The sequence below is a fragment of the Lichtheimia ornata genome (genome assembly GCF_029851405.1).
Source record: "Lichtheimia ornata isolate CBS 291.66 chromosome Unknown scaffold00030, whole genome shotgun sequence".
NCBI classification, from domain to species: domain Eukaryota; kingdom Fungi; phylum Mucoromycota; class Mucoromycetes; order Mucorales; family Lichtheimiaceae; genus Lichtheimia; species Lichtheimia ornata.
Window position 1 is genome coordinate 115,020 of NW_026695350.1, and position 13,411 is coordinate 128,430.

Consider the following 13,411-nt stretch of genomic DNA (forward strand, 5'->3'; position numbering starts at 1 on the left):
TAAAAAATGTTGCCAGGGGCAACTCTTGTTATCCTACACGCTATTCCAAAAGACCACTACCACATAGATTCAAGCCTATCGTTTATAGGAATAAAGGGCTTCATATTCACTACCAAGTGCGCGATTGCTGCTGTTGGGTAGCATGCCGATGATCATTGATGTAAATTAGTATTCAATGCTTTTCATGTAGCGTACATCGGTAATACAGAGCTATGCTGCCCAATATGGCATGACGTTTGATACCATCGTAGAATTGGCACGCTAGCCATGATCGATTGTGGTACATGGATAAGATCTTAAGCTTAGCGAATGTCGCTGCCTAGCCAAAAAGCTTTAGGGTGTGGCCAACAATTAAATTCAATGGCTTGGTCCGATCCCAGTGATAGTCTCAAACAAGACACCCTTCACCATGCTGAGCATGTTGGGTCTAAAAAGAGGCCATGCTTCATTGTAACATTTTGAGTCATGGCTATCTTTATGCTTTAACACAGGGTGTTATATGACAAGTGGTCTTTTTTCATTATGAATAGGCCACAGCAGAATAGAAACAAAGACGGCGACTGCTGCCTTTGTGTATTACAGGTAAAGAGTCATGACGTAAGGGTCACTGAATGATACTGAAATACAGCCTTGGGTAGTGGCAGCTCATAGCGACTTTCTCCCAACCCTGGCTGATGCGAGAACTAGTGCATGTGAACGATGCACCTGCTCCAGACATTGAACTTCATAATTCAGGTTTCTGGATCAGAGCTAATTTCAGAGCGCTACGCCCAAACAAAGAGTGTACAAGTTGGTACATAGACAACATGCGGTACATGGATTGGGGTAATCCTTGTTGAAGCGTAGCTCAGTCAAATTGGCTCCGATCAAAGCAATTGAATCATGCAAATGAATGCCTGGAGCAGGCGCATTCATCAGATGTTACCGAATCCACAATGGGCTGAATTGGGTGGGATTGGCTAATAGCTAGCATTGTTCGCATTATCCTTACATAGTATGTATTGGCCATGGATTGCCGTTCCAGTTGTCCCTTTTTTGCTTTTATATAGAAACATGGTCCTCTGCTTCTCTGTGTCTATTACGTTGAACCCTGGGCAAAATGAACAAAGACGACTTTGTCATATAGCATCATCTTTACAGCATAAAGACAGCCATCCATCACTCAAAAACTCTCAATGAAGCATGGGCTCTTTTTGCAACCACCGTGCTCAGCCCAGCTCAAGCAACCTTGTGTGTCAGTTTCAGGATCGAACTCGTCAATCTCAAATTTGGCCGTGCCACCGCCCGCCAAAATGAAATCAGGTCGACCTCTTGAAACTTTTTGGCTGGCATCGACAATCGCAAAAATTGCCATTGACGAGTTCGATCCTGAAACTTTCCAACTAGGTACTTTGGACCATGCTGAGCATGTTGGTTCCAAAACGAGCCCATGGTTCATTGAAAGATTTCGAGTTACAGGTGCGTGTATGTTTTGCTATTACAAAGCTGGGTCTTTTTCAATTGTGACTCATATGCACATCTGTAGTGAGATAGGTGCTAAAGATGGTGTTTGTATACGAAAGCGAAGAAAAAAGGAATAAAAGAGCAATGGATGATATGGGTTCAGTGTATCATGGTCATTCATATACTGCGAGCTATAAGCCAATTCCACCCAATTGAGCCCATTGTGGATTTGACAACGTGTGGTGAATGCGCCTGCTCCAAGGTTCAGATCCATGGTTTAATTACATTGATCCGAGCCGATTTGGATGAGCTACACTTAAACCAGGTTTTCTCTAGTGGATACACCCGTATGCGTTGCATGTTGGATCCGACGTACCAGTTACGTGGCCGTAATTTCCTCAAATAGGCTCGGATCAAGACGCCTGAATATAGGAAATGAATCTTTGGAGCAGGTGCATTTTTCATATGGTATCAAATCCACAATGGTCTCTATTGCGTGGAATTGGCTGATAGCTAGCAATGTATGAATGACCATCGGCTAGTGAGTACATATGATACATTGGTTCTTTTAATGCTGTTTTCTTTGCTTTCTTACCCAAATACGCCGTCCCCCAGCTATTGCACTATAAGTGTATATATGAGTGACGATTGAAAAAGACAACTTTTCATATGGCATCATGTTTACAGCATAAAGACATCCATAGCTCAAAATGCCACAATGAAGCATGGGCTCTTTTTGCAACCGACGTGCTCAGCCCAGCTCAAGCAACCTTGTGTGCCAGCTTCAGGATCGAACTCATCAATCTCAAATTTGGCCATGTCACCACGCGCCAAACGAAAACAGGTCGACATCTTTAAACTTTTTGGCTGGCACCGACAAATGCAAAAATTGCTATTGACGAGTTCGAGCTTGATACTTTCACACAAGGTACTTTCGACCATGCTGAGCATGCGGTTTCGAAAACGAGCCCATGCTTCATTGAAAGCTTTCGAGTTACAGGTTGCGTGTATGTTTTGTTATTATAAAGGTGGGCCTTTTTCCATTATGACCCATATGTACATTTATAGTGAGATAGGCGCGATTCATGGTGTTTGTATACGAACGCCAAGCAAAAAGGATTAAAAGAGCAATGGATGATATGGGTTCAGTGTCTGATGGTCCTTCATTCATTGGATGCTATTAACCAATTCTACCCAATTGAGCCGATTGTGGGTTTGACAACATGTGGTGAATGTGCCTGCTCCAAGGTTCCGTTACATGGTTTAATTATATTGATCCGAGCCGATTTGGATGAGCTACGCTTCGACCAGGTTTGCTCTACTCCATACACCCGTATACATTGCATGTTGGAAGCGATGTGCCCTTTACGTGGCTGTAATTTCCTCAAATCGGCTCGGATCAAGACACCTGAATAATGGAAATGAATCTTTGGAGCAGGCGCATTTTTTGTACGTTATCAAATCCATGATGGTCGTGATTGGGTGGAATTGGCTAATAGCTTGCAATGTATGAATGACTGTGGCATGGCGTATGCATATCGTCCATTGCTCTTTTAATGCTGTTTTCTTTGCTTTCTTACCCAAACACGCCATTTCCCAGCTATTCCACTATAAGTGGTTATATGGGTGACAATGGAAAAAGATGACTTTGTCATATAGCATCATGTTTACAGCATAAAGACAACCATCACCCAAGATGTCACAATGAAGCATGGGCTCTTTTTGCAACCACCGTGCTCAGCCCAGCTCAAGCAACCTTGTGTGCAAGCTTCAGGATCGAGCTCGTCAATCTCAAATTTGGCCATGTCACCACCTGCAAAAATGAAAAGAGGTCGACCTCTTTAAACTTTTTGGGTGGGATCGACAAATGCAAAAATTGCTATTGACGAGTTCGATCCTGAAACTTTCGCACAAGGTAGTTTCGCCCATGCTGAGCATGCTGGTAGCAAAAAGAGCCCATGCTTCTTTGTGAGATTTTGAGGTACAGGTGCATGTATGTTTTGCTATTATAAAGGTGGGTCTTTTTCCATTGTAACTCATATGTAGATTTATAGTGAGATAGGTGCGATTGATGGTGTTTGTATACGAAAGCGAAGAAAAAAGGATTAAAAGAGCAATGGATGATATGGGTTCAGTGTCTGATGGTCCTTCATAGATTGGATGCTATTAACCAATTGCATCCAATTGAGCCCATTGTGGATTTGACAACGTGTGGTGAATGTGCCTGCTCCAAGGTTCCGTTCCATGGTTTAATTACGTTGATCCGAGCCGATTTGGATGAGCTACGCTTAGACCAGGTTTTCTCTAATCCATACACCCGTATACGTTTCATGTTGGAACCGATGTACCCGTTACTTGGCCATAATTTCCTCAAATTGGCTCGCATCAAGACACCTGAATGATGGAAATGGCTCTTTGGAGCAGGTGCATGTTTCATACGTTATCGAATCCATGATGGTCGTGATTGGGTGCAATTGGCTCATAGCTAGCAATGTACGAATGACTGTGACATGGCGTATACATATCATCCATTGCTCTTTTAATGCTGTTTTCTTTGCTTTCTTACCCAAACACGGCCTCGTGCAGCTATTGCACTATAAGTGTGTATATGAGTGACAATTGAAAAAGGCGACTTTGTCATATAGCATCATGTTTACAGCATAAAGAGAGCCATCCATCACTCGAAAGCTGTCAATGAAGCATGGGCTCTTTTTGCAACAACCGTGCTCAGCCCAGCTCAAGCAACCTTGTGTGCCAGTTTCAGGACCGAACTCGTCAATCTCAAATTTGGCTGACATCGACAATGGCGAAAATTGACATTGTCGATCTCGAGCTTCATACGTTCACACAAGATACCTGTGACCATGCTGAGCAAGGTTGTTGTAGTGACGATCCCTGGATGAATTATTAGATTTTGAGTTACGGGCAACATCCATGCTGATGGCGTAGCCAAGACAACTCTTTATGTACGAGGTGCATGACGACTCCTTTTTCTTCCCTAAGGCACCCTTACCGACGGCAAGAGAGCATTATGGCCTAGGTATCACCCTAGTCAAGATCTTGTTGCTAAATGGTGAGTGCTTCCACCTACCTATCAAACGTGTCTTTTAATAGATGCTGCCTACCGATCACAGCATTGTCAATGCTTGTAGCACATATGCATTTATGCATTACCAAAGTAGAATCATCATAATGACATACGCTTAATATACCAACGCCACGTTAAAATGAATGGATCAATGAGCATTTAAGCTTTACTTGCATCCGTGGGTCTTGCCAAGACTTTCTTTTATTTTCACCTTGAATATGGATATAAAGGGGAACGTCTCATTGATAAAGCGAGCATAAAGGCGAATGATGTGGATGCATCATCGAGGTATATATTGTGTATTACATTTATCCCTCTGAAAGTAAGATAAAATGCATGTTTAGAAACCACAATTCGATCCATTACGTATTTATTTGACAAATGACAACCTTAATCGATGGGACATGGGTTAATGTTATACGGGGTCATCGCTTCACCACCCATGTGATAAGGGAAGGGTGACACAAGAAGGCATGCAGGTGTAACAAATATGGTAAAACGGTTGCTGGGATACTGTTATGATCCTCTGGACAAACAGGGTGTGTGTGTTTGTGTGTGTGATGGATTTTGGATTCAGCTCTTGCTTTGACAATTTCAGTCTTCTTTACTACTTTGTACCCAAAGAACGCAACAACAACACGAAGCTCACCGCAATGCCAGCCGAACATGGAGCTCATTAGTAGACAGCATGTGTGAACACGCGTGACAAGGAAGGTAAGTAATGAGCTAGTAGAGTAATAAAAAGCCGACTTGCCTTGTTTACAGTAATAAGGTAGTATCGTTTTACAACGGCGTCGTTCAGCAATGGCGACAATGGCAACTCTCAGGGGGAATCAGAAACGAGATCTTGTTCAACGAAGGCAACTACCACTATATTGTTGAGAAAAACAAGAGGGCTCGAAAGGTGTTCAGCAAAGGGATTCGTTGGCATTCTCTATTGGCGACCTTGTTGGAATCAACATCAGCTACCTTTATCCTGCTACCCGTTCACGTGATTTCAAAAGGACGCGAGATGATTAAAACCTGTTTCAACGATCGTGGATGAATGCGACAATGAACTGCAACGTGGAGGCGTGTTGGAAATGGATGGCTCAAAAGAGGACGATCAGCATCAACTCCTCTTGGATGCGTCTTGGTTGCTATGCGACCAGCCTATACGTGTGATGCTGTTGGACAATGAACGATACAAAGGCAACGTCGCATGGAGCTTATGGAAGCGTATACTTGCCATCTACATCAGCAGCTCTATTATCCAACATACGAACCAGCAACATCGACCATGAGAGGAAGCTTTTGCGGATGCACACAAGCATGACATGTATGCCTACCCTTCATCCATGCTGCAGCTTGTAGGAGTGGTTTTATCGCTTGAAGAGGTGAGCTGTGATAAATGCCTCTTTTGCCATATTAACGTTGCATGATCCAGATAGCCCACCACCTACAACACGCCACCATTTTCTTCCTATGCTGGCTTCTGATGATGGACAACAGATTGATGACTACACGTTGCTAGTACACCCTTGCCCTGCTATCATAGCCCTTTAGATGTATGCAACATGAGATTAGATGTACATCCGCAAAGTAATTGAATCATTTTATTCAGCCATAAATGGAGCAATATCAGTGTGACAACCATGCATCACCTGTCAAGTAAGCTAAAGCTTCTGCCACCTTCTCAGACATTTGTTCTCGTTCCACGTAAAGAGCTTCCAAAGATGGGCATTGCAAAATGGGGAGCAAGCTCTCATTCCAGAAATTTGGGCTACCGAGGGTGAGTTCTTGCAGCTTGGGATATAGAGGGAATTTGGATATGATTGCAGTTGGGAATTCCATTGGTGCCTCCAAGATCAATTCTCTCAATTCAGGACATCCATGAGCGAGTGCTTCAATGAAAGCAACAAATTCTTGATCCAAAGTAGCACCACGAAGTTGCATGAAAAGTTCACGTAGATTGGATAAGCGTGCTACAGCCCTCCATGCACGTGGACATTCATTACCGCTGAAATGGACATCGATGCTCAGTGAACGCAAGTTTGACCTGTGTCTCAAGGTAGAGGCATGGTATTCGAGACCACTAATGATAGCTGTGGAAGGCAACGCAAATGAGAGTGATTCAAGGTTTGTCATTTTCTTCATGGTATGGTACACAGCATCATTGTCAACGTTGCATTTAGCCATTTCGATCTCCCTCGCGTTGGGTGCACCTTTGAGGATCCATTGCAAAAGCACATTTCCACCATCATCATCATCAGGGTAAAAGAACAAATGGTTGAGGTGCTTGAAATGTGCGTCTTGGCTAAGCATTGTGCTGCTGCTTCTGCTACTACTACTTTGATGATTCATCTTGCCGGCGAGAACAATGGTGGTCAAGGTATCGCAATGGCTTGCCAATAGGGAAGCGATGTCGCCAAGGTGGTAATTTTCCCCAGCTGTCACATATACACTATGGAGTCCGATGGCGTTATCGGTACGTGGATAACGCATTGCTTCCAAGACTCCGGTTTGCGACGAATATGTAAGCGAGTCAAGATAACGACAGTATTGAGGCATGAGGGAGAGTGGCGTTGAATATTGGCAATGTGGTAGCGATAAAAGCTGCAATGATGGGAATCGTTCAAGCAATCCAATGATGTCGTTTTCTTCAAGTGGTTGCGTGATGGATGTAGATACCAACTTTTTGACATTGGGGTATTTTTGGACGTGATGTTGTAAGGGAAAGCCATCCATATCAACCCTGGTGCATGTAAATGCCTCCAAACGGGGACAATTAGGCATGACGTCGTTACCCTAACAGCCGCATTGGACATCCTAGGAGAGATGGTCAACTTGATTTCCTTCAATGCTGCTGCAATCGGCTGCAGCAGTCGAATCAACGCATGTATGTCATTCTCGAAAGCCACTATTGATTCATGTTAGCTTTGTAGCTATGTATGGTAGTTGGTGTCGAACTTACAGGTAAGGTCCAATGATTGGAGGCAGGTAAACTGTGAGCGTGAAAAGAAATACAATGGCAATTCGGAAGGATTCCCCAAAGCAATGCGTGTGATATAGGGAGCATATGCGAGCATGATTTGTTTGTCACCAAATGTTACTCTTGCGCCGCTGTAGAAATGAAACCCAACCGATTGCAAAACACGTTGCCGCCATGTTCGGCATACTTGCAAATATGCAAATGTTTGACGGGATGGAATCATCAAAGCAGATGGTAAGATCAAGGAGGACACCAGCTCAAAAGGAAGTCTGCTAACAAAGTCGACTCGAGTTACACGCCTACGTGGGTGATAACTTCGTAATCGCCTGTGCCGTACACTTCTGGGTAGGTTGGTGGGATGCTGGGCACCACCTGATGCTCTTATTCTGCGAACTACTGATGTTGCATTACTGTGTCTTCTATAATGCACCCCTCTCTGAGCCATTGTTGGATGGTTTTCAAGGAGTTGAATAAAAGGAGTGAATCGAAGAAAGAAAATGGGTGTACATTGTAATGATCATGAATCAATTTTATCAGCAAAATGCAACCACACGTCACCTAATTGAGCCGCATTTTACCCAATCATGTTGCTCCTTACATCATTCATCACACAATCACCGCCCTATTGAACGCCATGTCATGCATTAGATAAATACCAGTAATCATGGTGACCCCGTTATCGCAAAAAATTGTTGCATACAAGGAACAAGGTAGCTTGCATTATGAGACTATCCAATAAGGTGTAGATCTTCAAGCTTTGGTGAGTGGATTAGTATCAATACCACAACAAGAGGTATTATCATTGTTAAGAGCTTCATCATATGGCTAATGCAACTATCGCTGATGTGGCCTGCTGCTCGCGGTGGTCCCACATCTCCATTCTCTTAAAGAATTACCTACGTTGTATGCATCATGGCTGATTGTTTATTGAAAGAGCCTGTTTATTGATCAAAGAGGAAATGTGTGACCATTATACAAGGAGTCATTTTCGTACACAGCATGCTGGAATTGTGTCCACACATTGGTTGCTTTATTGAAAGCTACAGTCTTTTATAAAGCAGGATAATTCTATGCGATGGCCGCGAATTGCTGTATGCATGAATACATGATTTTGCATCATCTTCAGCGAAATCTATGGGAACACTGGCTATTGGTGGCAATGACAAAGGATTGGAATAGTACGTATTGGTGATCCGGTTGAGGAATTGAATGTTTTATGCAAGGCATTGTGAATCATCATCATCATTGTCACGTTTATTGCAAGACATTATGGATCATTGTCATCATCATCATCATCGTCATCATCGGCAGCAACAACAGCATAGCCTTTATTGGCATCTAAGCGATTGGACCCTCAAACGCAGTGGATGGTAGGGATACATGGTGTGGATCATAAACGATAGCAGCGGCAATGACGCGTTGTTGTGTGGAAGGAGTGACCGGAAAATGTGAGAGGTGATATTACACAAGGTATGGATGCATGAGGAGATCGGGGATAAAATGAAAAGGTCTTATCAGTAAAACGTGTAGCTTACCAATGCGTTGGTTGTGAAGGATGGATCAATTAAAAAAGGGTATGCAAAAAGGTAAGCATAGTAATCTCGGGGAAAACGGCATCCGACATAGTGGTTAGCAATGCACATAAAGGTAGTTTGAAGACCATCCACTTTTGTTTTGACACTCTTCTTTCTTCTTTATCACTTTTTCAAATGCTCAAGCGAAGTTTATCTCCTGGTATGTTAAGGACGACTTTTTTAATGCATCGTTGGCTTATAAATGCTTTTTAGATACCACAGATGGTCATAGTGTCAAAGCACCACGACGTAACGAGCCGGTTGTTCTCGCTGCTGCTGATGGTGGTGATCCCGATATGCCTACAGCATCGTCATCCGAACCGCTGGATGAATCTTTTTTATTAGGCTCGCCTTCTCTTTCAAGAGTGTCATCCCAATGTATGTATGCTCAACGTTGGTCACCACGCAACGCCCCTTGTGTAACAAATATCTGATGCATGACAACCATAGGCCTTGACGATAGCGAGGGCGAAAGCTACCATTCAGCCAAAAGTTTTTCGGATATCGAGAGCGAGTATATGGAGTATGTATATTTAGCAATGTGATCGGTTGCATGGATTAATACTGGAATGATACCAGGGATGCAGATGATGATAACCACGAGGATCTAGAGCTGGACATGTCGTATCAAAGGTAGGTAATTGTTTACTTTCCATGGTAACACGTGTTGACATCGATACCTTTTACAGGGTTACTATCAGGATACCCGCTTTGAATCAAGATGAAGGGTAAGTAAGCTACATACAACGTGTTTATCCCGATGTTTTAGTAATCATGTTTGAATCAAGGAATGAGAACAATCAAACCTTCGTATATGGAGTGGAGGATATGGATGGTGGATTCGGGGATGCGTTGCGGGATTATATACTGCTTGTGGGTGCCTATCCATCCGTATCAAGGCATGATAGCGCATTCAAGGGTATATGCAATCGGCTATTCAAAGTGCCTGAAGCACAACAAATTCATGTTACGCAAGGGGTGCACGAAAAGGTATGTGAATGATGGAGGAAAAGAAGCATGACTTGACGCCCTTTGTTTGTCCCAGTATGTGAACGCTACCGCAAACTGCCGAAACAAAATATCCAAGGTTTTCAAAGCCGTCATGAAAACATACACGTTTGAGAGTACGACCCTTCCTGAACAATGCAAAACGAATCGTAAAAGGCAATTCAAGTATATGCTGGATGCCATGAGGTATGTATCCATGCAACCAACACACTCAAGTATGTATTAACACAATCCAGATTTGCCCGCAAGGACTACTTGTCATCGGGAGCCATTTTGCAAGGTGCTGCCTTGGGAGATATCATCGCCAAGCTGTTTTATCATGGGAGAAAAGGGATTCAATGGTCGTTAAAGTACTCAGATGACCTGGTGCCTCGCCCTCTCATTGCGTTTGCATTTCTTTTCGTAAGTGTATCGCAATGCAGAGTGTAACCTTTGCGATAACAAAAGAGTTCATTAGATGTACATCAACATGACATTGCTGTGTACCACAAAACGAGATCGACAGTCCTTAAACTGCCGTGATGTTGGTGCTATGCGAGCATCACTCTACCGAAGCACCCTGCAAGGCGTCTACGAAAATGGAGAGGTTGTGGATTGGGATGAGGTCCAACGTGTACAAACAAGGATAGTGAACCAAAACCTCCGAAGATGGGAAGTATCTGGACCTTCTACCTTCGGTCCATTGAGTGCCACGTATCAACCGAAATATCAAGATGGCGTCTACAATTCTGATGGTGATGAAGACTAGCATTATTTGAAACAACATTAGCATGATGACTACTTTTATGGATGAATCTATTGTAAATGATGTGCAAGAAAAGACCTTGGATGACGAGAGAGAGATTCATAAATGTTCTGTTCATGCTCAACATGATCATCATACAGCCAGCAGCAGCGAGTGATACATCATCTTTTAGCTCCATTCCATATCGGCTTTCTTCATACATGGGTCTAATGGATCCTATTGATTTCTATTCTTTACCGAAAACCTCTTCTGTTCATGGCAAAGACAATATCCATTTTCCAGCAGTACCCCACACGATCGGAGAACTTGAATGTCAATCGGTGGAGAAACTCAATGATTGTTCAGCGACATTGGCAAGAGGAGAACAAATACAACTTGCGTCCAGCGTTCTCTTTAAATTCATAGTAAAACCATTGCTTTATATCACCGTTGTTGGCTTTACATTGTTCCATATAGCATCAAATAATAAAAGAGTTGGCAATAGGAATACATGTTGTTGCACAAACAATGACGAGGGATGATTGGCTACCCTGTTGATAATGATGCAGCTTGCAGTCAATTGAAAAAACCATCCATCACCATATCAATTGCATGATGCCATATTATAGAAAGTGTATGTCTTTAAGAATTTTTGGCATGCTGTGAAGCTTATACAGGTATCATTACCATTGCCACCATGATGATTACGTTATTGCATGCAGCCAACATTCGTACATTGTACCATTCGCCTTTCGGATTCTTTATTGAGCAATATGGTATTTATACTATACATGATAACTTTGGGCATCATAATAGTCCTATGGGATGTGGGTTGATTGGAGGGATAAAGGTAGGAATAATGAACGGTTCTTTGCGTGGGATGATGATAGCGGATGTTACACAAATGATGCTTGGTCGCCTCTGAGACCTGCGCTTCACGCCTTGTTCCTTTCCAACACACACCACAGCCAGCATAACTTGAACCAGTTTACCAACGCTTCTCCATCTACTCGTCAATCGAGCTTCACCATTGTCAAGACAACCTCAATTAGCCCACCTCCATGGCGTGTTCAGCAACGCATGCAGCCCATTGGCACAAAAAGCTTACCGATCGAGCGTCATGAGCTTGGCTGCTGTTACCCACCTTGGATTGGTGTATGACTACTGCGCTGTAGAAATAGTTCCAGAATGCACCAAGACGACGACACCGATCACTGGTGGATACATGCATGCAAGGAGATGAAGGCTGTTTTCGCAAGAAGATGATTCATACAGCACTACTGGTTCATTCAAAAGATGTTACTATCGGATCTTGCTCTTGGTGGTGAGAATGATTGTAGATGATGCAACTACAAAAGAGAAACCTTTATCATGTAAGTATATAGGACGTCCATTGCAATGCCATCTCCTAATGAATCTTGTATCCTAGATCCCTCGTTGCCAAGCGGATGCAATTCCACAACATCATCACGAACAGCATCAGGATATCCATCGTTGGTTTAGTGGTTGTATATGCGGCTTCTTATGGTATGGCAGTTAAAGGTATGTAAGCAAGGCACCATGAATGATAGCTGCAGCGCATTCATTCGACTGGATCATCCATATTAGAGGCTCGTTCACATATTCCACCAAGGTGCATCATTCACTACGGCTACTATTTCGGTAAACAATGTCTATGCTTGCCTTGTTTACAGTACTAAGATTGTGCTGTTTTACCACGGCGTGGTTCAGCAATGGCGACAATTGCAACTTTCAGGAGGAATAGGAAAAGAGATTCTGTTCAAGGACGGCAACGACTACTGTATCGATGAGGAAACAAAGACGACTTGAAAGGTACTCAGCAAAGGGATTCGTTGACGCCCTCTATCGATGATCGTTTTTGTGTCGAAATCAGCGACCTTTATTGTGCGACCCCTTCACATGATTTCAAAGTAATGCGAGAGGATGAAAAGCTGCATCAACGTTTATGGATGAATGCGACAACAAACTGCAATATGATGACATGTTTGGAATGGATGGATGAAAAGAGGATGGCCCACAACAACTGCTCTTGGATGCGTTATTCGCTATGCGACCTGCGTAAATGGATGATTCTGTTGGACAATGAAAGATACAACGACGATGTCACGTGGTGTGAAGGAATGGGTGTACATGTCATCTATATCAGCAACTCTATTACGCAACACACGAACAAGGAACATCGACTATGGAGGGAAGCTTTTTCGGATGATCACAAGCACCACATACATGTCTACCTTTCATCAATGCTGCAGCTTGCATCGTTTGCTTTCTTGCTGATAAAGGCGAGGTGCGGTCTATTTGTCTTTTTCCATATGCCACGCAAGCTGGATGTCTCAACACCAACATCACACCACCATTTTATTTTTATGCTGGCTTCTGATTATGGACCCACACGTTGCTATTGTACCCTTGCCCGGCCATCATGGCCCTTTAGATGTATCCAACATGAGATTAGATGTACATCCACAAAGTAACTTTATTCAGCAATATACAATAAATCGAGAAATATGATTTATGGTAACCTTGCCTAGTCAGTCAAATAAGCCAAAGCAACTTCCACTTTATCAGGCATGCTTTCTTTG

General features: G+C 43.1%; 3 protein-coding genes across 3 annotated transcripts; 1 reads left to right on the forward strand and 2 right to left on the reverse strand.

The window, feature by feature from the left end:
- Positions 1-1,162: 1,162 nt before the first annotated feature.
- On the reverse strand, positions 1,163-1,438 carry O0I10_006651 (uncharacterized protein; the record flags this gene model as incomplete). Its single annotated transcript, XM_058486678.1, has 1 exon — positions 1,163-1,438. The coding sequence occupies one exon, from the start codon at positions 1,436-1,438 to the stop codon at positions 1,163-1,165; it is 276 nt and encodes a 91-aa protein (XP_058342500.1).
- A 4,713-nt stretch (positions 1,439-6,151) lies between these two features.
- On the reverse strand, positions 6,152-7,947 carry O0I10_006652 (uncharacterized protein; the record flags this gene model as incomplete). Its single annotated transcript, XM_058486679.1, has 3 exons — positions 6,152-7,204; positions 7,318-7,430; positions 7,485-7,947. The coding sequence occupies 3 exons, from the start codon at positions 7,945-7,947 to the stop codon at positions 6,152-6,154; spliced, it is 1,629 nt and encodes a 542-aa protein (XP_058342501.1).
- A 1,264-nt stretch (positions 7,948-9,211) lies between these two features.
- Positions 9,212-10,832, forward strand: O0I10_006653 (uncharacterized protein; the record flags this gene model as incomplete). Its single annotated transcript, XM_058486680.1, has 9 exons — positions 9,212-9,236; positions 9,290-9,454; positions 9,527-9,599; positions 9,656-9,709; positions 9,766-9,804; positions 9,865-10,066; positions 10,122-10,270; positions 10,321-10,486; positions 10,542-10,832. The coding sequence occupies 9 exons, from the start codon at positions 9,212-9,214 to the stop codon at positions 10,830-10,832; spliced, it is 1,164 nt and encodes a 387-aa protein (XP_058342502.1).
- Positions 10,833-13,411: the final 2,579 nt, after the last annotated feature.